Here is a 25,797-nt window from a genome sequence, read left to right on the forward strand (position 1 = left end):
TATCTCAAGGAAAACACTACACCTCATTCACTTAACTAGTTACCTCTGGATAATGGAAATCATGGTTGGGTGACTGATTTTTTGCTAAATATTCTGTATATTTTATTAAGTGTACACTTAATGCTTACTGAAACAAATTACTTATTATTTTAAATATTTCACTTATTTGAGAGACAGAGTGTGACGATAAGCAGGGGGAGGGGCAGAGAGAGAGGGAAAAGCAAAGAACCCCACTGAGCAAACAGCCTGATGTGGGGTTCAACCCCAGGACACTGGGATCACAACTTGAGCCAGAGGTAGACGCCCAACCGACTGAGCCACACAAGCACCCCTGAAAAAATTTTTTCAAATAAAGCTAATGCTTGCTCAGAATCCTCTACTTTACCCCCCCCGCATTTCATATTACCTTAAAAAATGTCAAGACAAAGGAAGACTTTCATACATTTTATGACAATACTACATACATTTTAGAAAATTTGAAATTTGAAAATTATTTGACTTTTTATGAAACTTTCAATCATTTCTACTAGAATATAACATACTCATGATATATAACATACTCATAGCTTTTATTTATTTCAATCAAATAAAACATGTCAGAACGTTAATGGTTTTCATACTTACCGAACCTTTTTCCCATTTTCAGTAATTTTTGTTACATTTAATAATCCGTATTTTTCTTGACCCTATGGAACAGAATAATACCGTTTATAAATCATTCATATAGACAATGAGGTCCAAATTCTTATATATGATGGAATCAAAATGATCTGGTACTCTAAAAATTAGCTTGGAAAAAAAGATTAGTCACTATGTAATATGATTAGTTCTAAAGAATATTAGGAATACAATTTCCTAATACTTCTATATAGTTATTTTCAGTAATTTTACAATTAGATCTTTCCTCTTCTCAAGTCCTGACAGCCATAAGGTACTCCGCTATCAACTCAAATTTCCACATGAATACCACTAATCAGCAGTAGAAAAATGATTTATGACTTCCTGCTCAAAGAAAGTAATATAATACCATAATGACAAGTACCATAAAAAGCAATTATCTACTTTGCTGTTATTTTACAGCAATACAGTCTCGAAATTCTTTACGATACTAACCTGCTTTGTCAAATGTAGAAATAACTAGATAGAACAAATGCAATAACTGCATTAATAAGTTACTCAAAAGTAAATGTTATTATGCATAGAACTGGCCTTAGGGTGGCATTAAAATTCAATAATGCTTCATTAAATGTATTATCAGATGTACAATGGGGCTCTGCATAAACCAGATACACTAGTTTGCTGATATCAAACACAGTGACACAGCTTTATCATCAAGCCCCATGAAGGCATGAGCCACTTTGCTGAGGTTAACGGTCATCTTAAAATTCCTCCAGGTAGAAGAAAGGAAACACTTTCTCATTGCTTTAGCTTCTGACATGCAACTGAATGTAATCAAAATGAGTCGGTATCTACAGCAATCACCAATGTTAGTAAGTACTGTGTGTACATGACAGAGCAATTTTTTTACTTCAACTGAAACACACAAACACACATACACACAGCACATAGAAAAAATATCCCCAATTCAGAATTTATTTTTATTTAATCCATACCTCAGCTATTTTCTCAATGTACTTCCATTAGAAAAAAATAAATCTGTCTTATATGGGAGATTAACATAATTTGGAGTATTTTCTCAATAAGGTTTAAAAATAATGTTTGAAAATTTTGCCTAGCCTGATAAAAATTCTCATCTATAGACAAAGCTGATAAAGTATTAATGTTAATTCATCTGTGGTATACTGGGAACTTGGGGAAATAGTTGTATGAAGTTTTATTGTAATTTCTTCATGAAGCCTAGGTTAGATCTCCTTAGATATCTAAGTCTGATGCTTCTAAGAGTTGTGTCCCTTAACAAAAACATCAATCACACAGTCGTAAGTATGTACAAGATATTAAGTAAAAACATTCCTAATTTACTCTCAGAAGCAGGAAGGAAAAAAAAAAACTTTCAAAGATACAGGAACTAAGTACAACATTAATCTGAGGATGGCACTGCTTATGTGAGCTAAGGAGCATGGGAATTAAAAGAGCAGAGGAGTGGGAATCAAGTCTACAGAAAATGCCGAAGCTAGAATTGAACAGGACAAAAGAACTGAGGCACGAAGGGAATATAGAAGAAAAATGGAAGGGATAGCAGTAGTGACAGATAAGCTTAAGGATGAGAGAGACATTCTAAATCAGGGATTCTTACCTGAGTCAATGGATGGACTGAAACTGGTACAAAATTGTGCGTGGATAGTATACACACTGTTCAAGGGTCCAGAACGCTCATGAAATTCTCACAGGGATCAAGACCCCAGTACTACTGCTCTAAGTACTAAGCACTCTAATTGGAACATAAAATAAGGACACAATTTGCCACATTCAAAATGTACAAACACAAAAATACTTAGCATACAACATGTTATGAGAAAGGTGTATCTAACTTCACCAAAGAGACAGAGGGAGTGAAGAAGGTGGCTTCCTGGAGACTCCTGAGCTAAGGAATGGGGGTTAGCTAGATGATGACAGTAGGAGATGAAAACAACAAAGTACAAAGGTACAGAAGTGAAAGTGAGCCAATCATATCTGAGGGTCTTTAAGTTCCCTCAAAGTAACGGGTGAGGTGAAGTAGCAAATGAGGCAGTGTAAAGAATGAACTAAGAAAGGGTAGAAAGACTGGGAACCAACCAGAATACATTCTAGTAATTACCACAGGAGATGGTGAAGGCCTGAGCTAGGGCAGTACCCAAAAGCAAGTGACGAGGAGCCAAATTTGAGAGATCCAGAAGACAGAATTAACTGGGACTGGGTAGGAGGGTAAGAGGGAAGCTCTGAGGAAAACTCCCAAGCTTGAACAACTAGACAGATGGTGGTATCTCAGTTTTAATGAGACTTTTTAAGAGAAGTTTTCCCAGACCACTCTTAAGTGGGAGCTCCTCTACCCCTCCCATTATTTACCACTGCCCCCAATTTGGTTCCTTCATTGTACTTAATGCAAAGTACAATTAGGTATCTTTTATTTTCTATTTCATAGGGCTATACACTGGGACCACATCTGCTGTGTTCATCGATGTATGACCAGTATCTACATCACGTAGTTGATGTTCAACACGATACATAGCTGTTAAAGTAATTAACCAACCTATTAGCAGTGCTATTCCAAGAAAGGAATACAAAAGAGTGCCAGTCAGTGATGGAGAAAATAAAGCTCTAACTTTTAAACACTGAAGTTTTTGAATTTGATATAAAAAGTGCTGAATAGGCAGATGAATAATAGAGGTTTGGTTATACAGGTGAGAGATTTGGGGAAAAATTCAGACAGATTTTGAACATACTATTTGGTGTACTTTCACTACTTAATATGATTCAAAATCAACCAATGTTTTTGTGTTGCTTACTAAAAAAATTCCATACCAGTCTTGTTAAATCTTACAAATATGCCCGTATTTACACATGTATATTTCTTAGTCTAAATACATTTGCTACTCCAAAGGAAACTTCATACTGAAAATTAGCAGAAACGTTTTAATAAGGACTAGCAAAATAAGGTCAAATTTTAATCAAATGACTGTACTTAGATTACCCTATCCTAACAGGGTAAGAAAACAGTAAGATGTTAGTTCTATTAAGTAATCTGAGAAAACTTCTACAGGCTCATAATAACTTTGCAGGCTCTAGAATTTTTTTTTCAATGTGAGGCTTGGACTCATGACCCTGAGAGATCAAGACCTGAGCTGAGATCAAGAGTCGGCTGCTTAACCAACTGAGCCACCCAGGTGCCCCTGCAGATTCCAGAATTTCTAATCAATGTTGCATACATTTAGTAAAACAGGAATTTTCCCAATTTGGCTAACAATTATTATATACCAATATCAATGCAATCGAAATTCTTATCTTCAGTTAATCATGCAATCAATATTTTTTTTTAATAAAGAGTAAGAAACTTCGCACAGTGATATCATTTGAAGAAGAACCAGGTGAAGAAACTTCCAGAAAACTTCAAGAACAGGTAAGTTGACAGGGAGAGAAGACAAACTAGTGGCTGCCAGGGGAAAAGAAAAGGTGATAGGGAAATGTGGGGTGAATGCTTAATGGGTATCGGTTGCCCTTTCAGGTAATAAAAATGTCCTGAAGCCAGGTAGAAGTGATCGCTGCACACCCTGTAAATATACTACATGTCATTTGAATGTATACTTTAAAATGGTTAAAGCTAATTTTCCATTATATGAATTTCACCTCAATAAAAAACATATATTTTAGGGGCACCTAGGTGGCTCAGTCAGTTAAGCATGTGGCTCTTGAATTAGGTTCAGACCATGATCTCAGAGTCATGAGATTCAGCCCTGTGTCAGGCTCTGTGCTGAGCGTGGAGCCTGCTTAAGATTCTCTGTCTCCCTTTCCCCTCTCTCTCTACCCACCTCTTCTTTCTCTTTCTCTCTCTCCTCTCTAAAAAAAGTAATTAAAAATAATATACTTTAAAGAACTAGTCTTTTAAAAAATTCGATGTTTAAATCACATTTTTAAAGAAGGCTTTAGAATGGTACTATTCAATGAAAAAAATTAGCAAATATGTCCATGATACTTTTGCTAAAGAAAGTGTTAAAACATTCTTTTCTCCAATGCGTTTCTCTCCAATGCATTTTAATACCATAATTGGGGAATACAGGGTCAAAAACTCAAGTTTCCAAATTATATATTCTAAAATTTTATTCGGTATTCAATGACTAGAAGCTTCAAAATGCACATTTATCATGAGTATTACTCAGCCATAAAAAAAGAATGAAATCTTGCCATTTCCAAGGACACAGATGGAGCTAGAGAGTATGATGATAAGCAAAATAAGTCAGAGGAAGACAAATACCATATGATTTCACTCATATGTGAAGTTTAACAAAATAAAACAAAGGGGAAAAGAGAAAGGCAAACAAAGAAACAGACTCAACTGTAGAGAACTGATGGTTAGCAGAAGAGAGATAGGTGGGGAGATGGGTGAAACAGGTGATGGGGATGAAGGAGGGCACTTGTAATGAGCACCAGTGATGTATGGAAGTGTTGAATCACTATATTGCACACCTGAAACTAGTATTACTCTGTATGTTAACTGGAACTTAAAAACTTTAAAAAGATAAGACGCACATCTGTCACAGACACACTGGAACAAATGGAGACCAGGTTCTTAGATCAGTCCACAAAATCCTATTTAACCCACAGTGTGCTCATACTGTACATAAATAGAACAATGAAATTTTAAAAAGTATATGCTGGGTATTTCAAAAAAGGATTTGAAGGGGCCATGAAAAATAACAATAATGCATCTGAAAACTACAAATGAAACCAAAAAATGAACATGTTTAAAATGTATGTTAAGGGACTAAATTTTAAATCTGGCTTGATTAGAAGAGATTACATGAAAACATCATGCTAAATGAACAAAGTCTGTCAAAAAAGACCACATATTATAGGATTCTATTCTCATGAAATGTCTAGAACAGGCAAATCTAGTGAGACAGAAAGTAGATTCCCAGTTGTTCAGGGCTTGGTGAGACATGGAGGTTAGGTGATACCAAATAGAATGTGGCTTCTTCCTGAGGCGATGAAAGTATTCAGAAATTGACCGTGATGATGGCTGCACATATCTGAATATACCAACAACCATTTAACTGTCCATTTACGTGGGTAAGTCATACAGTATATGAATTACATTTCAATAAAGATTTTCATAAAAACAAAGCAGAAAAGACTGAAGAGGCAGATGGGCAATTTGCAGAGATTTTAAGATGGCATCAGATAGCTAACACGGATTACACTTTTTGTTTTTTAATGACAGCCTTTTTGGATCTTTTTTTTTTTTTAAAGATTTTTTTTATTTATTTGACAGAGAGACCACAAGCAGGCAGAGAGGCAGGAGGAAGCAGGTTCCCCGCTGAGCAGAGAGCCCGATGCGGGGCTCGATCCCAGGACCCTGAGATCATGACCTGAGCCAAAGGTAGAGGTTTTAACCCATTGAGCCACCCAGGTGCCCCCGGATTACACTATTTTTATTCCTAAATTTGTAGCTTCCTTTTTCTTACCATGAAGGTTTAGGATCTTAAGGCACAAAGAGGGAAAAGATATCTCCTTGTATTAACTGGGTAAGAGTGAGAAAAACAGGTGAGACTCAGGGGAAACACGGTACAAGTTAAGAAGAGGGAGCAGAGGGCCAAGAGAGGGAAAAGTCAAGGAGGGAAAAAGCCTCAACATGGAGGGGCAAGACAGCAGGGAAGAGGTGCCCTCTGAAGTGGGAAAGCAGAGTTGTATATTTATGTGAAAAAAAGAATGGACTCAGGTAGAATGAACAAAAGCTGTTTCATCTTTTCACTCTAAGACAAAAGAATCAAAGATACTGGTTAGGCAGTTCCCTGTGGTGGCCAGCAGGGGGTATCGTGAATCCAGGATGGTCTAGTTACTGTCAAATTTGAGAAAAGGGGTAAATGGTTTGGGAAATAATTTGCAAATTGTCTTTTTAACTCCATGTGGAACATTTGCAAATTCATGTTTCTAGGCTAACCTAGAGATTCCTTTTTACTGAAATGTAAATAATTTATAAAAGTTTTCTTTTAGCAATTACATATTACCTGTATTTAAAATACGTTGGAGAGGGTTTCTTCTTTTTTCTAGATGCACTGATAGAATATTGCAGTAACACCACCTTAGACTGATACAATTGTTGACAGCACCACTAAAATCATGTTCACTTTTATGTTTAATGTCTTTGTACCCAAAACAGTGTTAAATAATGCAAAAGACAAAAAAGAGAAAAAGAGTCACTATCTATCCTTTAGTAGGAGTTTAAAGCCTTAGGAGGGAGAAGAGGAGTCCCTGAGGTAACATTTACACTATCTGATAAGTGACTTAGAAACATAGGAAAAGGGGGCACCTGGGTGGCTCAGTGGGTTAAGGCTCTGCCTTCAGCCCAGGTCATGATCTCAGGGTCCTGGGATCGAGCCCCGCATCGGGCTCTCTGCTCGGCGGGGAGCCTGCTTCCCCCTCCCCCTCTGCCTGCCTCTCTGTCTACTTGTGATCTCTCTGTTAAATAAACAAATAAAATCTTAAAAAAGAAAAAAAGAAAGAAATTCAGGAAAAGAAGAAGAGATCATTATTATGCTAAGGTTAGTCTGGCAAGGCCTCTTAAAGAATCAGTCTTAAAAACTTTTCTAACTTTGGGGTACCTTGGTGCCTCAGTCAGTTAAATGTCTGCCTTTAGCTCAGGTCCTCATCCCGGGGTCCTGGGATAGGGCCCTGCATTAGGCTCTCTGCTTAATGGGGATCCTACTTCTCCCTCTTCGTCTCCCTCTCCCTACTGCTCCCTCCTGCTTATACTCTGTGTCAAATATTAATGAAATCTTTAAAAAAAAATTTTTTTCTGAGTTTAAGTGTAGAAAAGCCAAGGACAATTGTAGGCAGGGGGAACCACCTGAGCAATGTCAGAAGGAAATGTGTAAAACATGTGATATGAACCATAAAAGATCTGATTCTGTTAGGGAAAGGACAAGAGAGAAAAATAAAATGACTTCTGTGAAAACCTTTGCCTCTAAAAAAATCAGAAGTATCTCATAAATAACTCTATTACAGTTTTATAAAATAAGTAACAATAGAAGTTTGTCTTTTAAAAACCTTTAAAAGTTTCATTTATTCATTCAATATTTACTGAACAGCTAACATATGGTACACAGTGGTTATGGAGATTATTCCTGCTCTAATGAAGCTTTCCTTTGTCTAGTAGGGAAGACTGACACAAATAGAGGGTTTGAGGTTTCCACAAGAAATAAAAAATGAAAAGTGTTATTCTATTTAATATAATCAAGTAACATATAATTATATGCTATGAAGAGGATTACAGAGAAAATGGACCAAATCTAGAAGATTCGAATAAAATTCTCTGGGGAAGCAAAGTCTGCACCGAACTCTAATGAACGAACAGAAGTTAACAGGCAAAGACGTGGGAGAGAAACGGTTCAGTGGGCAGAGGAACGACATGTGCCAGGACCTTGAGCTGGAAAGTAGGCTCTTTTGAGGAAAGAGATACAGTGTGGCTGGAGGAAAACAAGCAGGGAGGCAAGAAGAGGACACAAGAAGTACGAGGTGAGGCTGGAGAGGCAGTCGAGAGGCAGCGCATGCTCAGTCTTACAGTCCTCTTTAAAAACTCTGGCCTTCATTCTGAAAGAAAAGGAAAGCCACTGAGGGGGTATAGCAGAATCAGCCAACTATAGGAAAGATGCGAGGGACCACAAAGACACCAATCAAGTAAACTTTCACCCAAGTTAAACCAGGTTTCTGAAGAGAGGTCAACTGGAGATTTTCAGTTTAGGGCAAACTTAGAGCTGAGCTACAGATCTCTAATATTCACCTGGCATGGACTGGGTACTGTATTTTAAAGTACAGAACAAAAGTGGTGCCGTGGTCATTAGGAAGGAGGGAAACTGCTTACCTTTGGACTGCGGGCCTGAGGAAAAAAGATTAAAGTATAATTTGATAGCATTTTCCAGGGATTTTATGTTTATTTTTAAAAACCAAATATGAATGTCACTTACAAATATGGTATATAAATTAATCACAGAGATACCTGATTTTGCATAAAAAGGGGCTTTTAAGTCTCTAAAACTGATTAAATTCTTAATTTAAACCTATCTTAATTGTTATTATCTGGAAAACCAATGAAAGTTAATAGAAGCCCGAGAAATATTTAAACATTACATTTAGAGAAAATTAACTTATTGAAACTGATTGAAATAACTGGACTATATTATACTATAGGCTATCATACTAACTGTATCTTGGTGCTTTGGTGAAGAGGGAGAAGACTCATTTTCAGGAAAGCAGGGTTTTGAGGCAGTTGGAGATTCCTACAAGAAATAAGTAATGAAAAATGTTACTCTATTTTATATCATTATAGTTCTCCCTCTATTCACAGTGGGAGAGCTTAATAAGGGAAGCTCCAAAAATTTTTTCCCTAATTATTTCCTTTCAATATTAAGCTCTGAAACTATTATGGTACGGATTTGCAAACTACGGTTGTCTGAAGGTTTATGAAATATGGCGTATTTTACACTCATTATAGTTTAATTTAAATACTGCATACAGAATTACTCAACAAAAATAAGGCATGTTGCCTTAAAACCATGACGATTTATCCTTGAACTGACAACATTTAAACGGGTAAAATCTAAACATTCAGGGATAAAAATGTAATGGTCACCATACGAACTGGGCTCTTGGTGTAGTATGAACACCAGGGACTAGGTAAGCCAACAGTCACGGGAATGACAGGCAACCACCAGAATGAGAACTTCACTTAAGTCAATGGCTATGTAAGACACTTAATTAAATTGCTATTAATATTTAAAGTAATTTACAGGTAACTTTCCAATTATTAGAAAAAATATGATTTTTTTCAAATGCAAAGAAGAAACTTTAAAGATTAGTAAGTCACCAGAAAAAAAAATCTTTTAACACCTAAGCCTACAAAAATATATAATAGGAACAAATCAATAATGTGTTTTTTAAAAGCAATTCTACCTTGTCAATATTAAAACACACTATGTGATTTCTACCTCAGATGTTTGTAAGATTCTTTATAAAGGACAAGACTGAAAAAACACATTTTTGGCACCAACAGCCAAATCTTTTCCATTCCCCTAAATGCTTTGCATAATCTCATGAAAAGAGAATTAGAACAATCATAGGCCAACACCTATTATTTTCTTATAAAACCAAATAATGTCTTTGCATATTCATCTCCACATCTTTATCAATCTACTTTACCATACTTATGAAACTGGACATGGTACTGTAAACAAATCTGGATATTCATACTATATCACAATATACAAGCCATTAACACATCCATTCACTTGGAAAAAAAAGTCTTCAGGTTTATACGATATAAAATTTGTAAACACAAAAACTAGATAGTACTGCAAGTTTACTGGGAAATCCTTGAAGGTAAAACCTTACAAATCAAACATCCAAGGCCTATACTACTAGTGAAGAAAACATTAAAATCATATCAAATTATATCTTTACCAAAAAAATTACACATAATATCCAAATCTAGTATACCCTCATTTAAGTATTTTTTTTCTGACAACATCAGATGTTTCACTTTCCAATTTCTTGACTTCTAAAAGTGCCTAATATTAAACGTTTGGAAAAAAGATGAAAGAAAGATTTGATGACCCACAAAGCAGAAAATAAGTGAATGGTAATCACAATTTATTTTTCATGGGATCATCAGTCCTACAGAAATAAAAACCACAGCAAATAGAGAATAATGTATGTACAATAATTATAATTACTATAAACAAAGATTTTACACACATATTTATGTATACTTATAAATGTATATGGATATATATCTTAAATGCCTACAACTAGCATATTTTAGTAAAAACAATACCTAGGCAGAAACAGATACACCCACACATCTACACACACACACACACACACAGATACACATATCTACCTCCTCCAGTGTAGTCTGACAACTGAATTAGGACTTAGATAATCAGAACAATATTTGTTACATAGTATTAGGCTTATTACATTTCAAGGCACACACCCTTTAACTTTTATCATACATTAGTCAGCTAGTTTGTTCAGGTACAGTCCCTCTTTCATACCTCAAAACTTAAAAACATATATAGTAGGTGGTGATAATAAACAGAAAAGCTTGCTTGGTGAATAATCACCTAGGATTCCATTAAGGTTAAGGCGCAAGTTTTAAAAAAAAGGAAGAAAAAAAGATATTTCTACCAAAAATAAGTAAAACTTTGGTCTCAAGAAAATCATGCTCTCATAACTCTGAAAGACTCAGATTTAAAAAAAAAAAAAAAGGTCATGAGAACTTCAGGCAACTTATTCTAATAACACACTGAAAATAAATCTCAAAAGAAGATTTTTTTTTTTTTTTTTAAGATTTTATTTATTTATCTGACAGAGAGAGAGAGCACAAGTAGGCGGAGAGGCAGGCAGAGAGAGGAGGAAGCAGGCTCCCCAGCGAGCAGAGAGCCCGATGCGGGGCTCGATCCCAGGACACTGGGATCATGACCTGAGCCAAAGGCAGAGGCTTAACCCACTGAGCCACCCAGGTGCCCCTCAAAAGAAGATTTTAAAAGAGTAAGAAATTTTAAGTCTACATCAGCAAAATAATCATCCTTTTTGTTCCAAAATGAAGAGGCAGTGGAATTGGAATGGCTTTTGCATTAGAACATTATATAGGACATTTACAAGCCTTCTGCATGCACTGAATTGTAATTTTGTTCTTGGAGTTAAATGAATTTTCTGTTAAAACCTCTAGTAATCTTAGCTACTCATGTTATTCTTAATGCTAAAATATTTTCAAGTTTTCTTCAATGTCAGATTCCAGAATTTCTTTTCTTTGATATGCCCTCTACGTTAAAATCACAAAATATCCTTACAAAATATAAATTACAAACTGGTCTACTACTTTCATTGTTGTTCTATTAGTCTATCTCATATGTATAGACTGTTTCTACAGCTGCGCAAAAAATCTCCCGAAAACCAACATTACAATCACTAAAAAACAAAACAAACTTGTTTTGACTATTTGAGATAATTTACAAAGGAATTTATAACTCAAAGTACCCAAACACAGAGAAATATGCCCTAAGAAAGTTCATTCTGTTTTCACTAACACCTGAAAATGCAAGAAACCTGCTCATTATGCCAGAAGAGAAGTCTGATGGTAAAACAAAGAGTCCCCAGTGACAGATATCTTTTTAAAATATACTTTTTAGAGTGTTGCCACCGCCCTCAAATTTTTACATATTAGTATGGCTAATGTTCTACAAATTCATACAAATTTCCTACTCCATCCCCTAAAATGAAGCTACAACATAAAGAAAAAACTCATAAGGAAGGTAAAAACTTTATGGGTTTTCCATTCTGATTTTTGCATCAAAATCTATCCCTTATTTGAAACAGAGAACATTACTTCTCAGATTCATAAAAGAAGTCCTTTGTGCAGAGAACAATTAAGGAAACAGAGGATTGGGATTCCAATTCACCCACAGGATGAAGAAATTAATTAAATGTCTTTATTATTAAAACCTCCCAGAGGCCAAACAACAACAGATACAGAACTTTAAAACAGGGTTATCAAAAACATCTATCACCAGCTAGGCTCAAACATGTACATTATCAAACCACAGATGAGTCAGTCCACTGTGCAAAGCTCAATGAACTACAAAACCAAAACCCATTCCAGGACAAACTGATGCTACACACAATAAAACAACAGTTACCAAAGTATGGGATGCAGCTAAGGAAAAAATAAAAGCATAAAGAATAAAAAGAACTTCCGATATTCTTAAAAGATTTTCTCAAAAAGACCTACCTTGTCATTGGTGTCCAACACAATGGTGCTATGTCTCCACTTTGTTAATACAATTGGTTCTTGCAGCCGCCTGTCCAGGCTCCTACTTTTAATTATTTCTCTTTGCTGCTGGGATGAAGCATTATACTTAAAAAAAAAAAAAAAAAAAAAAAAAAATTACACCTTATAAATAATAGAAACAAAAGTGGAATCTAAACATGACATACGATGTTCTGCCAAGTTCATCACAGGAATTTTTCTGGCCTTGGTATTCTCATCTTTGACCACACTGTGGCCCAACTGAGATGATCAAAGATTTTGGTGTTTGAGAGACCAAGTTAACATAACTTTGGCAAAATATTTAGTCTCCCTATGTCTGTTTCCTCAACTGTAAAACAGACATAACAGAAAAATCCTTTCATTCACAGACATATTAATAATTAATAATAACATTAATAAAACGTATAACATATGTATTAATAATGTATTAATAATTAAGCAGTATAAAATGTCAATACTGCCCTAATAGTAGGTTCTCAATAGAATATTAATTACCATAATTTCTTAAAATTGGACAAACATTTTTTAAGGTTCCTTCTACCTTGAAAATCTACATGAGTTCAATTTTTGATTTAGGTTTTAAAAATGATGATTACACATACAACAGTATCTTCACTTATTTAAAGGGTTGTTTGTTTTTGGTTTTGCTTTCATTTATAGGCCAAACACACTATCACTTGTTTCTCTGAAGTTGTAAAACATAACCATGTCCGAAGGGAGAGACAGTACTAGTTTGAAAAACCAATCCTGAATATATCAGTTGTGTACAAAGAACAGATAATAACTGCCCCTGAAAATAACATATAAAATTAAGAACAAATTATCAATAAGGTATTAAATCATACATATTTGAAATTCAAGTAGATCACCAAGCACAAATACTTCAGCAATGTGAGATTTAACAGTTATGCTGTTCTATACAATTTTAATAAATTATAAATAAAATAATATTAAATGACAAAAGAAAATTAAAGGCTCTATTCTTCTGAAAGCAAAGGATACCTAATACCTATCTACCTCTCCCACTCCTAAAACACCCAGTAAATCTTAAAATTTTAATGGTTCATGGGGTGCCTGGGTGGCTCAGTGGGTTAAAGCCTCTGCCTTCAGCTCTGGTCATGATCCCAGAGTCCTGGGATCAAGCCCCACGTCAGGCTCTCTGCTCAGCAGGGAGCCTGCTTCCCCCACTCTCTCTCCCCGCCTGCCTCTCTGCCTACTTGTGATCTCTGTCAAATAAATAAATAAAATCTTAAAAAAAAAATTAATGATTCATTATACTTTCAGTAAAATTATAAGAATGTTTTTAATATTAAAAAAATCTTCCAACATCTTTCTCCACAATATGCCATTTCTTTACTCCCCAAAATGAGCCTACACACACACCCCAACTATCTCTCAAATCTGTTACTTCATTCTTCACATTAAAATTTGCCAAAGCAAGGCAATCACATATGGCATCTGCTTTTAAATCACTGCTGCTTAACAAATAACAATCTAAAAATTTGTCACAGAAGTTCACAGAGGGATCATTTCTAGGATGAACAAAGATGAAACTTAAAGACTATCCCAAAAAAAAAAATTCTCTGCCAGAAAACTCTAAGAAAAGAGACCTAAACAGAGCTATACTTTCAACAGAATCATTAGCAATAATTAAAATGTATAGTTGTGTAAAAGCATGTGCATGAACTTTAACAGATACAACTACCTTTAGCTTATGAGCTTTGTAACTACTTCAATTGTTTAGAAATCCTTTCAATGAGGCAACAAAAATAATGTGAAACTAAACTGGGCAATAATCACAACTATAAATGTGCTGGTAGTTTTATCGGACAACAGTATGTTCACAAAAACAAAACATAAATAAAATGTCAGATATAAAATATAGTCTAGTTAACAAGATGGCTAAGTTTAAAACTTTTCTAATCCCCCTGCAAAGAAACCAAACTTTTCTAATCCCTTTAAAAATACCTTTTTTAAGAATTTTAGATGAGGGGCACCTGGGTGGCTCAGTGGGTTAAAGCCTCTGCCTTCAGCTCAGGTCATGATCTCAGGGTCCTGGGATCGAACCCCGCATCGGGCTCTCTGCTCTGCGAGGAGCCTGCTTCCCTCTCTCTCTGCCTGCCTCTCTGCCTACATGTGATCTCTCTCTCTGTCAAATAAATAAATAAAATCTTTAAAAAAAAAAAAAAAAAGAATTTTAGATGAAAACATATACAAAAGAATAAGGACTATAATGAAAAACCACCAACAAGGTTTAACATATCTAATATAAAACAATAGCTTTAGGTAACTTTAATAAAAATAAATAAATAAATAAAATAAAATAAAAAGAGGGGCACCTGGGTGGCTCAGTGGGTTAAAGCCTCTGCCTTCAGCTCAGGTCGTGATCCCAGGATCCTGGGATCGAGCCCCACATCAGGCTCTCTGCTCAGCAGGGAGCCTACTTTCCCTCCCCCACCCCCTGCCTGTGTCTCTGCCTACTTGTGATCTCTCTCTGTCGAATAAATTATAAAATCTTAAAAAAAAAAAAAAAAGACACATTAGATCCCCTCTGAATACATGTTCCAGATTCCATTCCTCTCCCTCTTTCCCCAGCAGCACCATACAACTCAGTGTTCATCACTGTAATCACACTTTGATACATACTTATTTATCTATAAATACACATATTTGTGGAGTTTTAAAAGTTATATAAATGGAGTCCTACCACATGCATCATTTTTCAACTTGCTTCTTGCATTCAATAAGTTAATTAAAAAACATATTCCATGCTGATGAGTATGCAGTTCTAACTCATATTTTCACTGCTATATATATTACATTGTAAATAGATGTAATTTAATAATTTTGCTATAAATGGACATGTCTAAGGTGGTAGTACTAATTTACATTTCTACCAGCAGAACAGATTGGTTTGCACAACCCTAGTTGGTACTACTGAATTTATATCCATTCAGGTATATAAAATCTTGAGTACACACACACATTAAAAAAAAAAAATGTGAGAAGTGAAATGTTAGCTCGTTGTTTTAATTTACATTTTCTGATTACCTATAAATTTGTACATTTTCTCATATACTTATTTCATGTATTTCCTCTTCTGGTTATTGCTTAGTCACGTATTTTACACAATTTCAACTGGGCTTTCTTCTAGTCTTACAGAAAGGACCAGGAAGTTCTTAATGTATTTTAACTTCAAAGCCTTTTTGTAAGCTACATGAGTTAAATATACCTTTTCCTAGTCTGTAGCTCAGCTTTTCCCCTTTGTGATGGTACTTTTTATATTAGAAAGTGTTTTATTTGATGTAATCACATCTGTCAATCTTTCCTTTTATAGTTTTCCCTGATTATAGTTTTAAGAAATCCTTCCCACTCTGAAGTCAAAGATATTTTTTATATATCCTTCTGTAAACATTAAAGTTTGCTTATTACATTTATATCTCTCATCTACCTGGAATTAATCATTAAGTGTGAAGTGAGGTCAAGAGCTACACTTCATTTTTTTCATGTGAATAATAAATAATCTTAGCAACATTTATTGCAAACTCCAGACTCCATGCGTAACCCACTGATATGTAATGCTACATGTGAGCTTTCTATTCTGGTTTATTTCTCAACTAGTTTATTTCTCTGTACATCTGCTCTTACTACCCCATCTTAATCACCATAGCAAGAACCCCACCCCACACACACCCCACCTCCCATTTTCAGGAATACTTTAGTTCTTCATAGACCTTTGTTTGTAAATAAAATTTAGCATCAGTTCCCAAAAACATGGAGAAGGAGAAAGTAAATGGAAATGCAGTGAATTTATAGATTAATGCGGATACTGTTATAACACTGAGCCTCCCAATCCAAGATCATAATGGTATATTGCACCATTATTAAGGTTTTACATCCTTCAATTCTGCTCTGAAATTTTCTTAAGATCTTACAAACCGGGGTACCTGGGTGGCTCAGTCAGTTAAGTACTGGCCTTCAGTTCAGGTAATGATTTCGGGCTCCTTCCTCAGGGGGGAGTCTGCTTCTCTCTCTCCTTCTGCCCCTCACCCCACTCATGCTCACAAGCATGAGCTCACTCTCTCTTGCTAATAAATAAAATCTTTGGGGAAAAAAAAAAGATCTTACAAACCTTTAATAGGCATATTCTTAGTTATACTTCTTCCTGTTGCTACTCCTGGTAATGAAAAGGGGATCTTTATTTCTGTCACAGCTCAAATCTGACTTTACTAGAGAGATGGGTAGTTTCTTTTTTCTTTTTTTTTTTAACATTTTATTTATTTGAGAGAGAGAAAGATTGAGTGAGAAAGAGAGCACAAGCCAAGCAGAGAGGTAGAGAGAGAAGCAAACTCCCCACTGAGCAGGGAGCCCAACATGGGGCTTGATCCCAGAACCTCGGGATCATGATCCAAGCTGAAAGCAGACACTTAAACAACTAAGCCACCCACGCACCCCAAGAAATGGGTAGTTTTTATGTTGATTTTATATGCAGCAACTCAACAGCTTTGAGTTTGTAGATTCTCCTGATTTTTCTAATAATTAAAACAACTGTACCTTTCCTCTCAACTTTTTTTTACTTTATTGTTGAACAGAAGCAGTGATTTTAAAAAGTTCAAATCTAGTTTCTAATTCTAATGAGAAAGCTCCTATAATCCCACAATTAAGTATGAAATTTACTGTAGATCTGACAAATAACCTTGAGCATGATATAATATCAGATTACATTTGAAGTGATTTCTTATGGAAGCAAATTGTTGGGTCATGGTTTTTTATTGTTTCTGAAAAAATTTTAACAGGTGTGTTTAGACCATTTATATTTAATGTAATTATATGTTAGGATTCACGTCTGCCATTTTATTTGTTTTCTAACCTATTATTCATTTGAGTTTCTCTTTTCCTGCCTTCCTGTGGGCTATTTGAAAAGTTTTTACTATTATATTTTATCTATAATTTCTTGAGTCTTTTGTTGGCTTGTTAGTTAGTACTTGTTCTAGGGATTAAATTCACATGCTTAATTTATCAGTTTACTAGTATCAATATTTCACTATTTCAAGTGATATGCAGAAATCTTACCAACAATTATATCACTCTCCCCTCTTTATGGTATACAGCTGTTGTAAGTATCATCTCTACCTACAGTGAGTTATTTCAGAAATGTTTCAATTTTTGTTTTGAATGTCAAACATAATTTTTAAAACTCAAGACAAGTGTCCTCAGATATTCACCCTTTCCATTGTACTTTCTTCATTCCTAATGTTTTCTTATCATTTCTCTTCTGTGTGAAGGACTTCCTATAGCAAGTCTGAAAATATGATGCTGGTAATAAATCTCTTAGGTTACTTTCATTTGAGAAGGTCTTTATTTACTTTCATTCCTGAAGGACATTTTTGTTGGATGTACAATTAATTATAGGTTTAGAGTTTTTTCTTTCAGCATTTGAAAAATGTTATACCACTTCCTTCTGGCTTCATGGTTTCTGGTAAGACATCCACTGACATTCAAGTCATTATCACCCTATAGGTACTTTCAAGATAGCTGCTTTCAAGATTATTTAGAGGGGAACGAAAGGGGAAGTCTTTACTTCTCAGAAATCTGACTACTATGTGTCAAGATGTGGATTTCTTTAGGTCTATCCTGTTTTTTAGGTGTTGCTCAACTTCTTGATTTCTGTTGGTCTTTTGCCAAATTTGGGATGTTTTCAAACATTGTTTTCTGCAAATATTTTTCAACCTCATACTCCTCTTCCTCTAAGAACTCCAATGAAATGTTAGATCTTCTGTATTTTCCCAAAGATCTCTGAGGCTCTGTTCATTTTTAAATTTGTAATTAAATTTTTAATTTTTAATTATATTTTTTGGTGCACATGCCCATTTCAATACTATACTTTGTGATACAGTTACTAACAAATCATCAGGGAGAGCAAGTCATTATGACTGAACTCAGGTAACAGCAGAATATACCCCCACACACAGTGGAAGGCCTCTACAAAGGTAAACATCAAAGAGCACGGATACAGGAATGGCTAAAGAATGGACCCAATGATACAATCTACCACTGCAGGAAATCTGGTGTTTTACCCTTTGATAGCTATTATAATTGTCTCCCTATAATGAAGTTCTGCACATCCAGGAAAATTTGTCAACATATAAATTTAATTTATCCTGGTCAGTATTTAATTTTTTTGTTGTTGTTATTTATTTATTTGATAGACAGAGATCACAAGTAGGCAGAGAGGCAGGCAGAGAGAGAGAGAGAGAGAGAGGAGGAAGCAGGCTCCCCGCTGAGCAGAGAGCCCGACTTGGGGCTCGATCCCAGAACCCTGGGATCATCACCTGAGCCAAAGGCAAAGGCTTTAACCCACTGAGCCTCCCAGGCGCCTATCCTGGTCAGTATTTAAGTCATCTTTTCCAGTTATATGCTCATGCCTTCCTTCAATTTTAGAAAATTCCTAGAAATCATATTTTTAGATATTATTTCCCCATCTTTCCTCCATTCTTCTCTTCTGGAAATCCTAGTTTATAAATACAGGAAACTTCCCACCCATCTTCCATTTCTTTTAACTATGCTTTAGTATTAGTTATCTTTCTGCCCTTCTGTCTATAGTTTACACTACTGACTATACTTGTTAATTCCAATGACTAGCTTTTTCATCTGAAATATTTCTATTTTTTATCATATTCACCTATTCAGATATCACCCGTTTTTATTTTTCATAATTTCTTGTTCTTTTTATTTTTCATTTATTTTTTTTGGTGCACAGCAAAGTTTACTGAGTCATAGAGCAAAGCTCCCAAAGAGGGAGGGTACCAGAGAGGGTTGCCCTTCTTGTTCTTTCTAAATGAAAGCCTTCATTTAACTCCAGACATCTACATTATTTAAAATCTGTATTAAGTTATTAACAAAATTAATTTCAACTGGAGTACAATGTTCTGATTCTTAGATTTTTTTCATGTTTATATTAGCATTGGGTTCTTCATATGTTTTACTTGGAATTTTGAATACCAAACTCATTTTGAGTGGGAGATATTTTGTTTTGTTCTCTTTTCATTCATCCTTATCCCCCCCCCACCCACCCAGTGCTTCCTCTAGTCCAGTTTTATGGTTCCCTTCACCTATACCCAATCTATAGCCAGGTATGCATAAATGTATATGTGTACATATTTTGTCTCACTTAGCTGTCACATATGTACATGCTTCTGCTTTCCAGATTTATAGCAAACTCCTTGAGGATAAAGACCAAGCCCTGTGCATTTGATTTCATGATAATATCTATACAATGCTGACCACCAAAGATGTACTCAAAAAACAATTGCTACGTTTCTAATATCTGCACTGGGAGTTACAAAACCATCTGAGAGACTTATTTTGGACTTACTAAGTAGAGGTTCTAAAACGTTTTGCCTTATTTCCTCATTCCCACTATACCCAAATCCAACCTTCTCCTCACATTCAATTTAATTAGAAATTCAAAAAACTACCCATTCTGTCTTTATCCTAAGTGGCAAATCATGGCAGAAAATGAGATAATACTACTAAATGGCTCAACAATGATCATAATCAGCACCCATTTCCACTATTGTGGAACTACCCTAAAAGGTTTTGATATGACTCAGTCCCCTCCCTTTCTTCTTTCTTTCACACAGGACATCTCCACCAGTAGGTATTTTAATGTTGAACCTATAATTTTTCTGACCAGGGAAAGTATAGGAGTTAATACAAAAACAAATAGAGTTTTAAGCTATGAGTTAAGTATAGATTCCAAATTACTCCTTGTATTGGGTCATCTGGGAAGCCTCTTCTTTCAGTGGACCCCAACCTGGGACAAATGGCTCAAAAAAAGTCTTATGTTCGATCCCATTACTCCAGGCAATCAGAAACTACTATGATGGAAGATGCAATACAACAAAAGATTCCTCTATAACTCAAATGGTGAGGAACTGACAAGAGCTACAATTGGAATTTGACAACTGTTAGAAAAATGTAGTATGTTTAAATTATGTAATTATTGTATTAATAAAATATTTTTCTATAGTCTAAATCATTTTCAGTGACCTAAGCCTTCAGCAGATATATCCTTTGGTATCTTTTTTTTTTTTTTTTTTAAAGATTTTATTATTTGTCAGAGAGAGAGAGCACACAAGCAGGCAGAGGGGCAGGCAGAGGCGGAGAGAGAAGCAGGCTCTTTGCCGAGCAAGGAGCCCGATGCAGGACTCAATCCCTGGACCCCGGGATCATGACCTGAGCTGAAGGCAGTGGCTTGTGCTCGCTTCGGCAGCACATATACTAAAATTGAAGGCAGTGGCTTAACCGACTGAGCCATCCAGAAGTCCCTCCTTTGGTATCTTTAAGTCGAAATCAGATTTCATATTTTGTAAGCCCAATAGCTCCATCAACGTCACACAGTTCTCAATATTGAACAGTTATATACCAAAAACATACTCCTTTCCCAGCACATAGGTATTACGTATTTTGGCTCCCACTACCCATAAGATTTTTCTTTCCAATTTAATCACTAAATAGGATTTCATTTGTAAATGGTACCAGTTTTGAAAAAATAAGAGCCGATGTATTCTATGTCTTCCCAGTACATTTAAAATAAAAATACTGTTAATCTTATTAATAAGATTAACTAAAAGTTGATAATAATCATATTAAACTTGGAATATTATTTCCCACTAAAACATTTTATTAAAAGACAATTAAATTAGGGAAATTTAGGCCATTTCATATCTAATTCTTTGTAAAACAATCAACCCCCTCCCAAAAAAACCACAATGAAACAAAGCTAAACACCTTACAAACAAAAAAAAAACCCTGTTACTACAGTATCATTCAACTGCTATTCTCTGGTTTATAAAATACTATAGGATTTCAAGGGGTTGGTACAACTTCAAAGTTTAAAAGGTAAATATGGGGGGCGCCTGGGTGGCTCAGTGGGTTAAGCCGCTGCCTTCGGCTCAGGTCATGATCTCAGGGTCCTGGGATCGAGCCCCGCATCGGGCTCTCTGCTCAGCAGGGAGCCTGCTTCCTCCTCTCTCTCTGCCTGCCTCTCTGCCTGCTTGTGATCTCTCTCTGTCAAATAAATAAAATAAAATCTTTAAAAAAAAAAAAAAAAAGGTAAATATGGTTTTATCTGAAGAATCAGATTCCAAAAGTACTAATTAATGACGAAAATGGAAAAAAACCCATGAATGTTTTACTGAATTATACTTCATAATTTTAAAGAGTGATAATAGAAAACTTCTATCCATGAAATATGTGAGGAGCAATTTATGGCATTTTTAATATATTTTTATTTGGATCTTTACTTATTCTCGGTATTATTTTAGATATATATTTTTAGATATATATATTTAAATATATATATATATATTTTTAGATAAATATTATCTATGGTTAATTTTAAATAAAAACCATGTGACAGGGCACCTGCATGGCTCAGTGGGTTAAAGCCTCTGCCTTCAGCTCAGGTCATGATCCCAAGGTCCTGGGATCAAGCCCCACATCAGGCTCTCTGCTCAGTGGGAGCCTGCTTCTCCCTTTCCTTCTGCCTGCCACTCCCCCTGCCTGTGCTCTCTATCAAATAAATAAATAAAATCTTTAAAAAAAAACAAAACCAGAATGTGACATAGCCATGAAGACAACAGAAAGATCAGCAGCTGCCAGGGGCTGAGGGAGGTAGTGAACAGAGGATCTTCAGGGCATTGAAAATACTTTGTATGATATTATAATGAAAGACATGTCAGTATACTTTTGTCCAAATCCACAGAATATACAACACCAAGAATGAACCCTAAGGTAGACTATGGACTTCAGGTGATTATGATTTGTCAATGCAGGTTCATCCTTAGTAAAGAATATACCACCCTGGGGAGTGATGTTGATAATGAGGGAGGTTGCACATGTGTAGGAACCAGGGATATATGAAAAATCTCTATACCTTCCTCTCACTTTTACTGTAAACCTGTAACTGTTCTAAAAAAAATTAAGCCTTAAAAAAAGAAAGCCCACAATGTGATAATGTCTTCATAATTCTTTGTATGTTGAGTTTTGAAATTAAAATATAGAAGTTATCATCATTAACACTAATGTTATGTTGCAAACAGCATTATTTTCAAAAAACAATCCTATTGTCTATATGTAAATTTTAATACAACTTCTCATTTTCAAAGTATTAAAAAATGGTTAAAAATAGTTTCTTCTGCTGAGCTGGGCAAAAGAGAAAGTACTTGTGTAAAATACATGCTAAAATACGGGTAAAATATGTAAATGCAAATGCTTATTTGAAGATCTGACAAGGCTTTTTTTTTTTTTTTTAAAGACTATTTATTTATTTATTTATTTGACAGAGATCACAAGTAGGCAGAGAGGCAAGCAGAGAGAGAAGAAGGGAAGCAGGCTCCCTTCCAAGCAGAGAAGCCCGACGCAGGGCTCTATCCCAGGACCCTGGGATCATGACCTGAGCCGAAAGCAGAGGCTTTAACCCACTGAGCCACCCAGGTGCCCCCTGACAAGGCTTTTTTAATACAAGAAAATTCTGGGGCTGTACCTGATAGCTAAATTAACTAAAAGAATTATTATTTCCTTTATCCTCACCCCTTACCCCCGAATCCTGAGTCAAGTTTGTATTATAGCCCTACATTATAGCCCTACATCATTCCTTGATACCTTGGCATTTTAAAAGCTGTCAGATTTATAATGGAGTTCTTATGCTACTAGCTCAAGACAGTTCACAAAGGTGTTCTAAATAATCAAGTACTCACTGTATAGCTTATTACACTTATGTAATACACTTATTACACTATCAAACCTTATAATTTCATAAAATAGAGGTCAGGTAACATTCACATAAGAAGAAACCACAATTATTACCACTTTACTAGACAGTGTTTTCCAACCTTCAAGTTATTAACATCTAGTGATTTTTTTCTATATCCATGTATCTTTATAGTAACAGTACTTTTCTTTAAATTGGTTTACTTTGGCAAAAAGACAAATTTCTTTAAAAATTAAAGTCTATCTAACACTACAGATATGTCTGCTAACATTGTCATTTTCTAAAACATCAAAATTAACTACCAATTAAAATTTAAACTTTTGCTCAGATATCATTTAAAATTATCTCAATACTAATAGTGTGACAAGCACATGACCACTCTGAAGCCCACTGCCTTAAGATCAACTGAGCCCTGATGTACTCATCTGAAAAAAGACAGACCCAGTGAGACCCTAGAAGATTTTATCAGCACATGCTGCTAATGACTGACACAATTACAACACATATTCACACATGAGAATAAACTGGAATACTGAGTCACTTTTTTCTCTTAAAAAAAAAAAAAAAAAAGATTAAATGTTAAGACGAACCTCAAAAATTCAATATATGCAAGATGACTAGATATAAGATGGCTTTATTGGCACTGAAGGAAATTCTTATTTCCAGGAATGATGGAAAAACTGATTTCAACCAAAAGAACTTTTGAATAGGAATTATCAGTATTATATAGCAAAGATCATACACATCTTAGAGTATTTTAGCCAAAGGATTCTCAATGAATTCCGAAAAAAAAGTTCTGCTTTTTAAAAGTTGAATAAAAATTTTAAAGTAAATCTGCTGAGGCCATTTTCAGATATTATTATATCTACTATTTCAAAATATAAATTCAATGTTAAGGTTTATTACCTTTGGCAATTCCCATTCTGAACGAGATCCATCTGCACTGTAGTAATACTGTCTACCTTGATCATCAACATGCTTGAGCCACTATAAAAACAAAACAGGTGTAAAACAACAACAACAAAAAACAAAAAAAGTTTTATTTTTTTAATTTAAGAAAAGTGAGTTTAAGCTTATACAACTGGAGATATTAGATCTTTTTCTTATGAACTTTTTTCTACATCCTCAAGAACACCGCAAAAAAAAATTTACAAACTTAAACTAATAGATTTGTATTTTAAGTTTGGTAAAAGTAAATACACTCAATATTAAATGTGAATTTATTTCCTCTCTCTCCCAGTATCAAGCTAGTTCCAATGTGAAGCACCACTTAACACAAGAAAATATAACATAAAGACACACAGATATACATATATACTGGACACAGGGTCACACTCACTTGAAAACAGGGTTGGGAAAAGAACAAAAGAATATTTTTTAAATCTTCAAATATAAAACTACTAAACAATGTAAGCCAAACTTCGTGCAAACCCTTAGGAATTACCTGCTGTAGCCAACACATTCCTCATTCAATATCATTTAAGTAACACTAATAATAAAACTTCATATGATATAATATAGGGACTATGAGGAGCAAAAGATAAGTAAGTACTGCTAATTTAACATATGATCTTAATTGTGAAAAACTAATGTGTCATGTTCGAGTGTGAAGTAATTAAAGCAAGCACAACAAATCAGTTATCTTCTCTGATGATATCAGATGTTAATACATAAAATTTCAATATGCATTCCCGAACTAATTAATCATAAAGTACTAGATTCATGGTTTTTGTTTTACATAACTTGATTATAAAAGAAAAAGGAGTATAGAAAGTGAGGTGGTATATCATAGTGACACATGCTGAGAAAACTATTCCTTAAAAACCATTCCTTGAGAAAAATATAAAGTAATATGTCTACTGACGAAGTCTTAACAGAATGACACTCAACAGGTCTACTCTTAAAAAGTTGTCTTAGATGGTTTTGACACCACAAAAATCACTGTAATTATAAGCAATTTAAAACCATGAATCAGTAGTTACATAATGAGTTTTCATGTTGTCAACTGGCATGATTTCAGAATTACAATAAAGAATATTTTCATGCGTTTTTTAAATACTACTAAAACTTCAGAACAAGACTATTTTATGCAAGGATTCTGCCCAAAAAAACTAGACGAGAAAAAAAAATGTACCTTTTCATTAGTATAGTCACTGGTATATAAGGTATGCCCACGTTCATCCAACTCTTCTGACCAACCCCTTGGAGGAGAACCACACTGACTATCTGACTGGCTGTAACAAATGCTGTGGTAGTTTTCTTCTGATGAAAGAAGCTATAAATAGTCAGAAACATAAGGATTTTTCTTCTTTGAATAGATATATATACACACACACATATGCAGCCGTTGCAAATCTAAACAATAAACTGTAATAGCTATAAGTACACTAAGATATCTTGACTATATCTGAAAATTTAATTCACAAATTGTTAGTCTTTCAAATGGTACAATGTTACGTGGTAAGGGGAAATTAATAATAGTTATTTTATCACAATGATGTAACCCTGGAAAAATTCACCATAATAAAATTGAAAACAATGT

General features: G+C 34.8%; 1 protein-coding gene across 4 annotated transcripts in view; it reads right to left on the reverse strand.

Annotated features, from left to right (window-relative positions):
* ARHGAP12 (Rho GTPase activating protein 12) overlaps positions 1-25,797 on the reverse strand; it is a 109,671-nt gene that overhangs the window by 27,661 nt on the left and 56,213 nt on the right. For 2 of the 4 annotated variants that reach the window (XM_047740869.1, XM_047740867.1), the window contains exons 5-9: positions 25,390-25,530; positions 24,162-24,242; positions 12,440-12,565; positions 8,853-8,927; positions 625-686 (exon numbers count right to left, since the gene is read on the reverse strand). In XM_047740869.1, the coding sequence (XP_047596825.1) occupies positions 625-686; positions 8,853-8,927; positions 12,440-12,565; positions 24,162-24,242; positions 25,390-25,530 (485 nt within the window). The remainder of the gene's footprint in view (positions 1-624; positions 687-8,852; positions 8,928-12,439; positions 12,566-24,161; positions 24,243-25,389; positions 25,531-25,797) is intronic. The other 2 variants (XM_047740870.1, XM_047740868.1) reach the window with 2 other exon arrangements.

Source organism: Lutra lutra, chromosome 8 (assembly GCF_902655055.1).
Source record: "Lutra lutra chromosome 8, mLutLut1.2, whole genome shotgun sequence".
Lineage (NCBI taxonomy): Eukaryota > Metazoa > Chordata > Mammalia > Carnivora > Mustelidae > Lutra > Lutra lutra.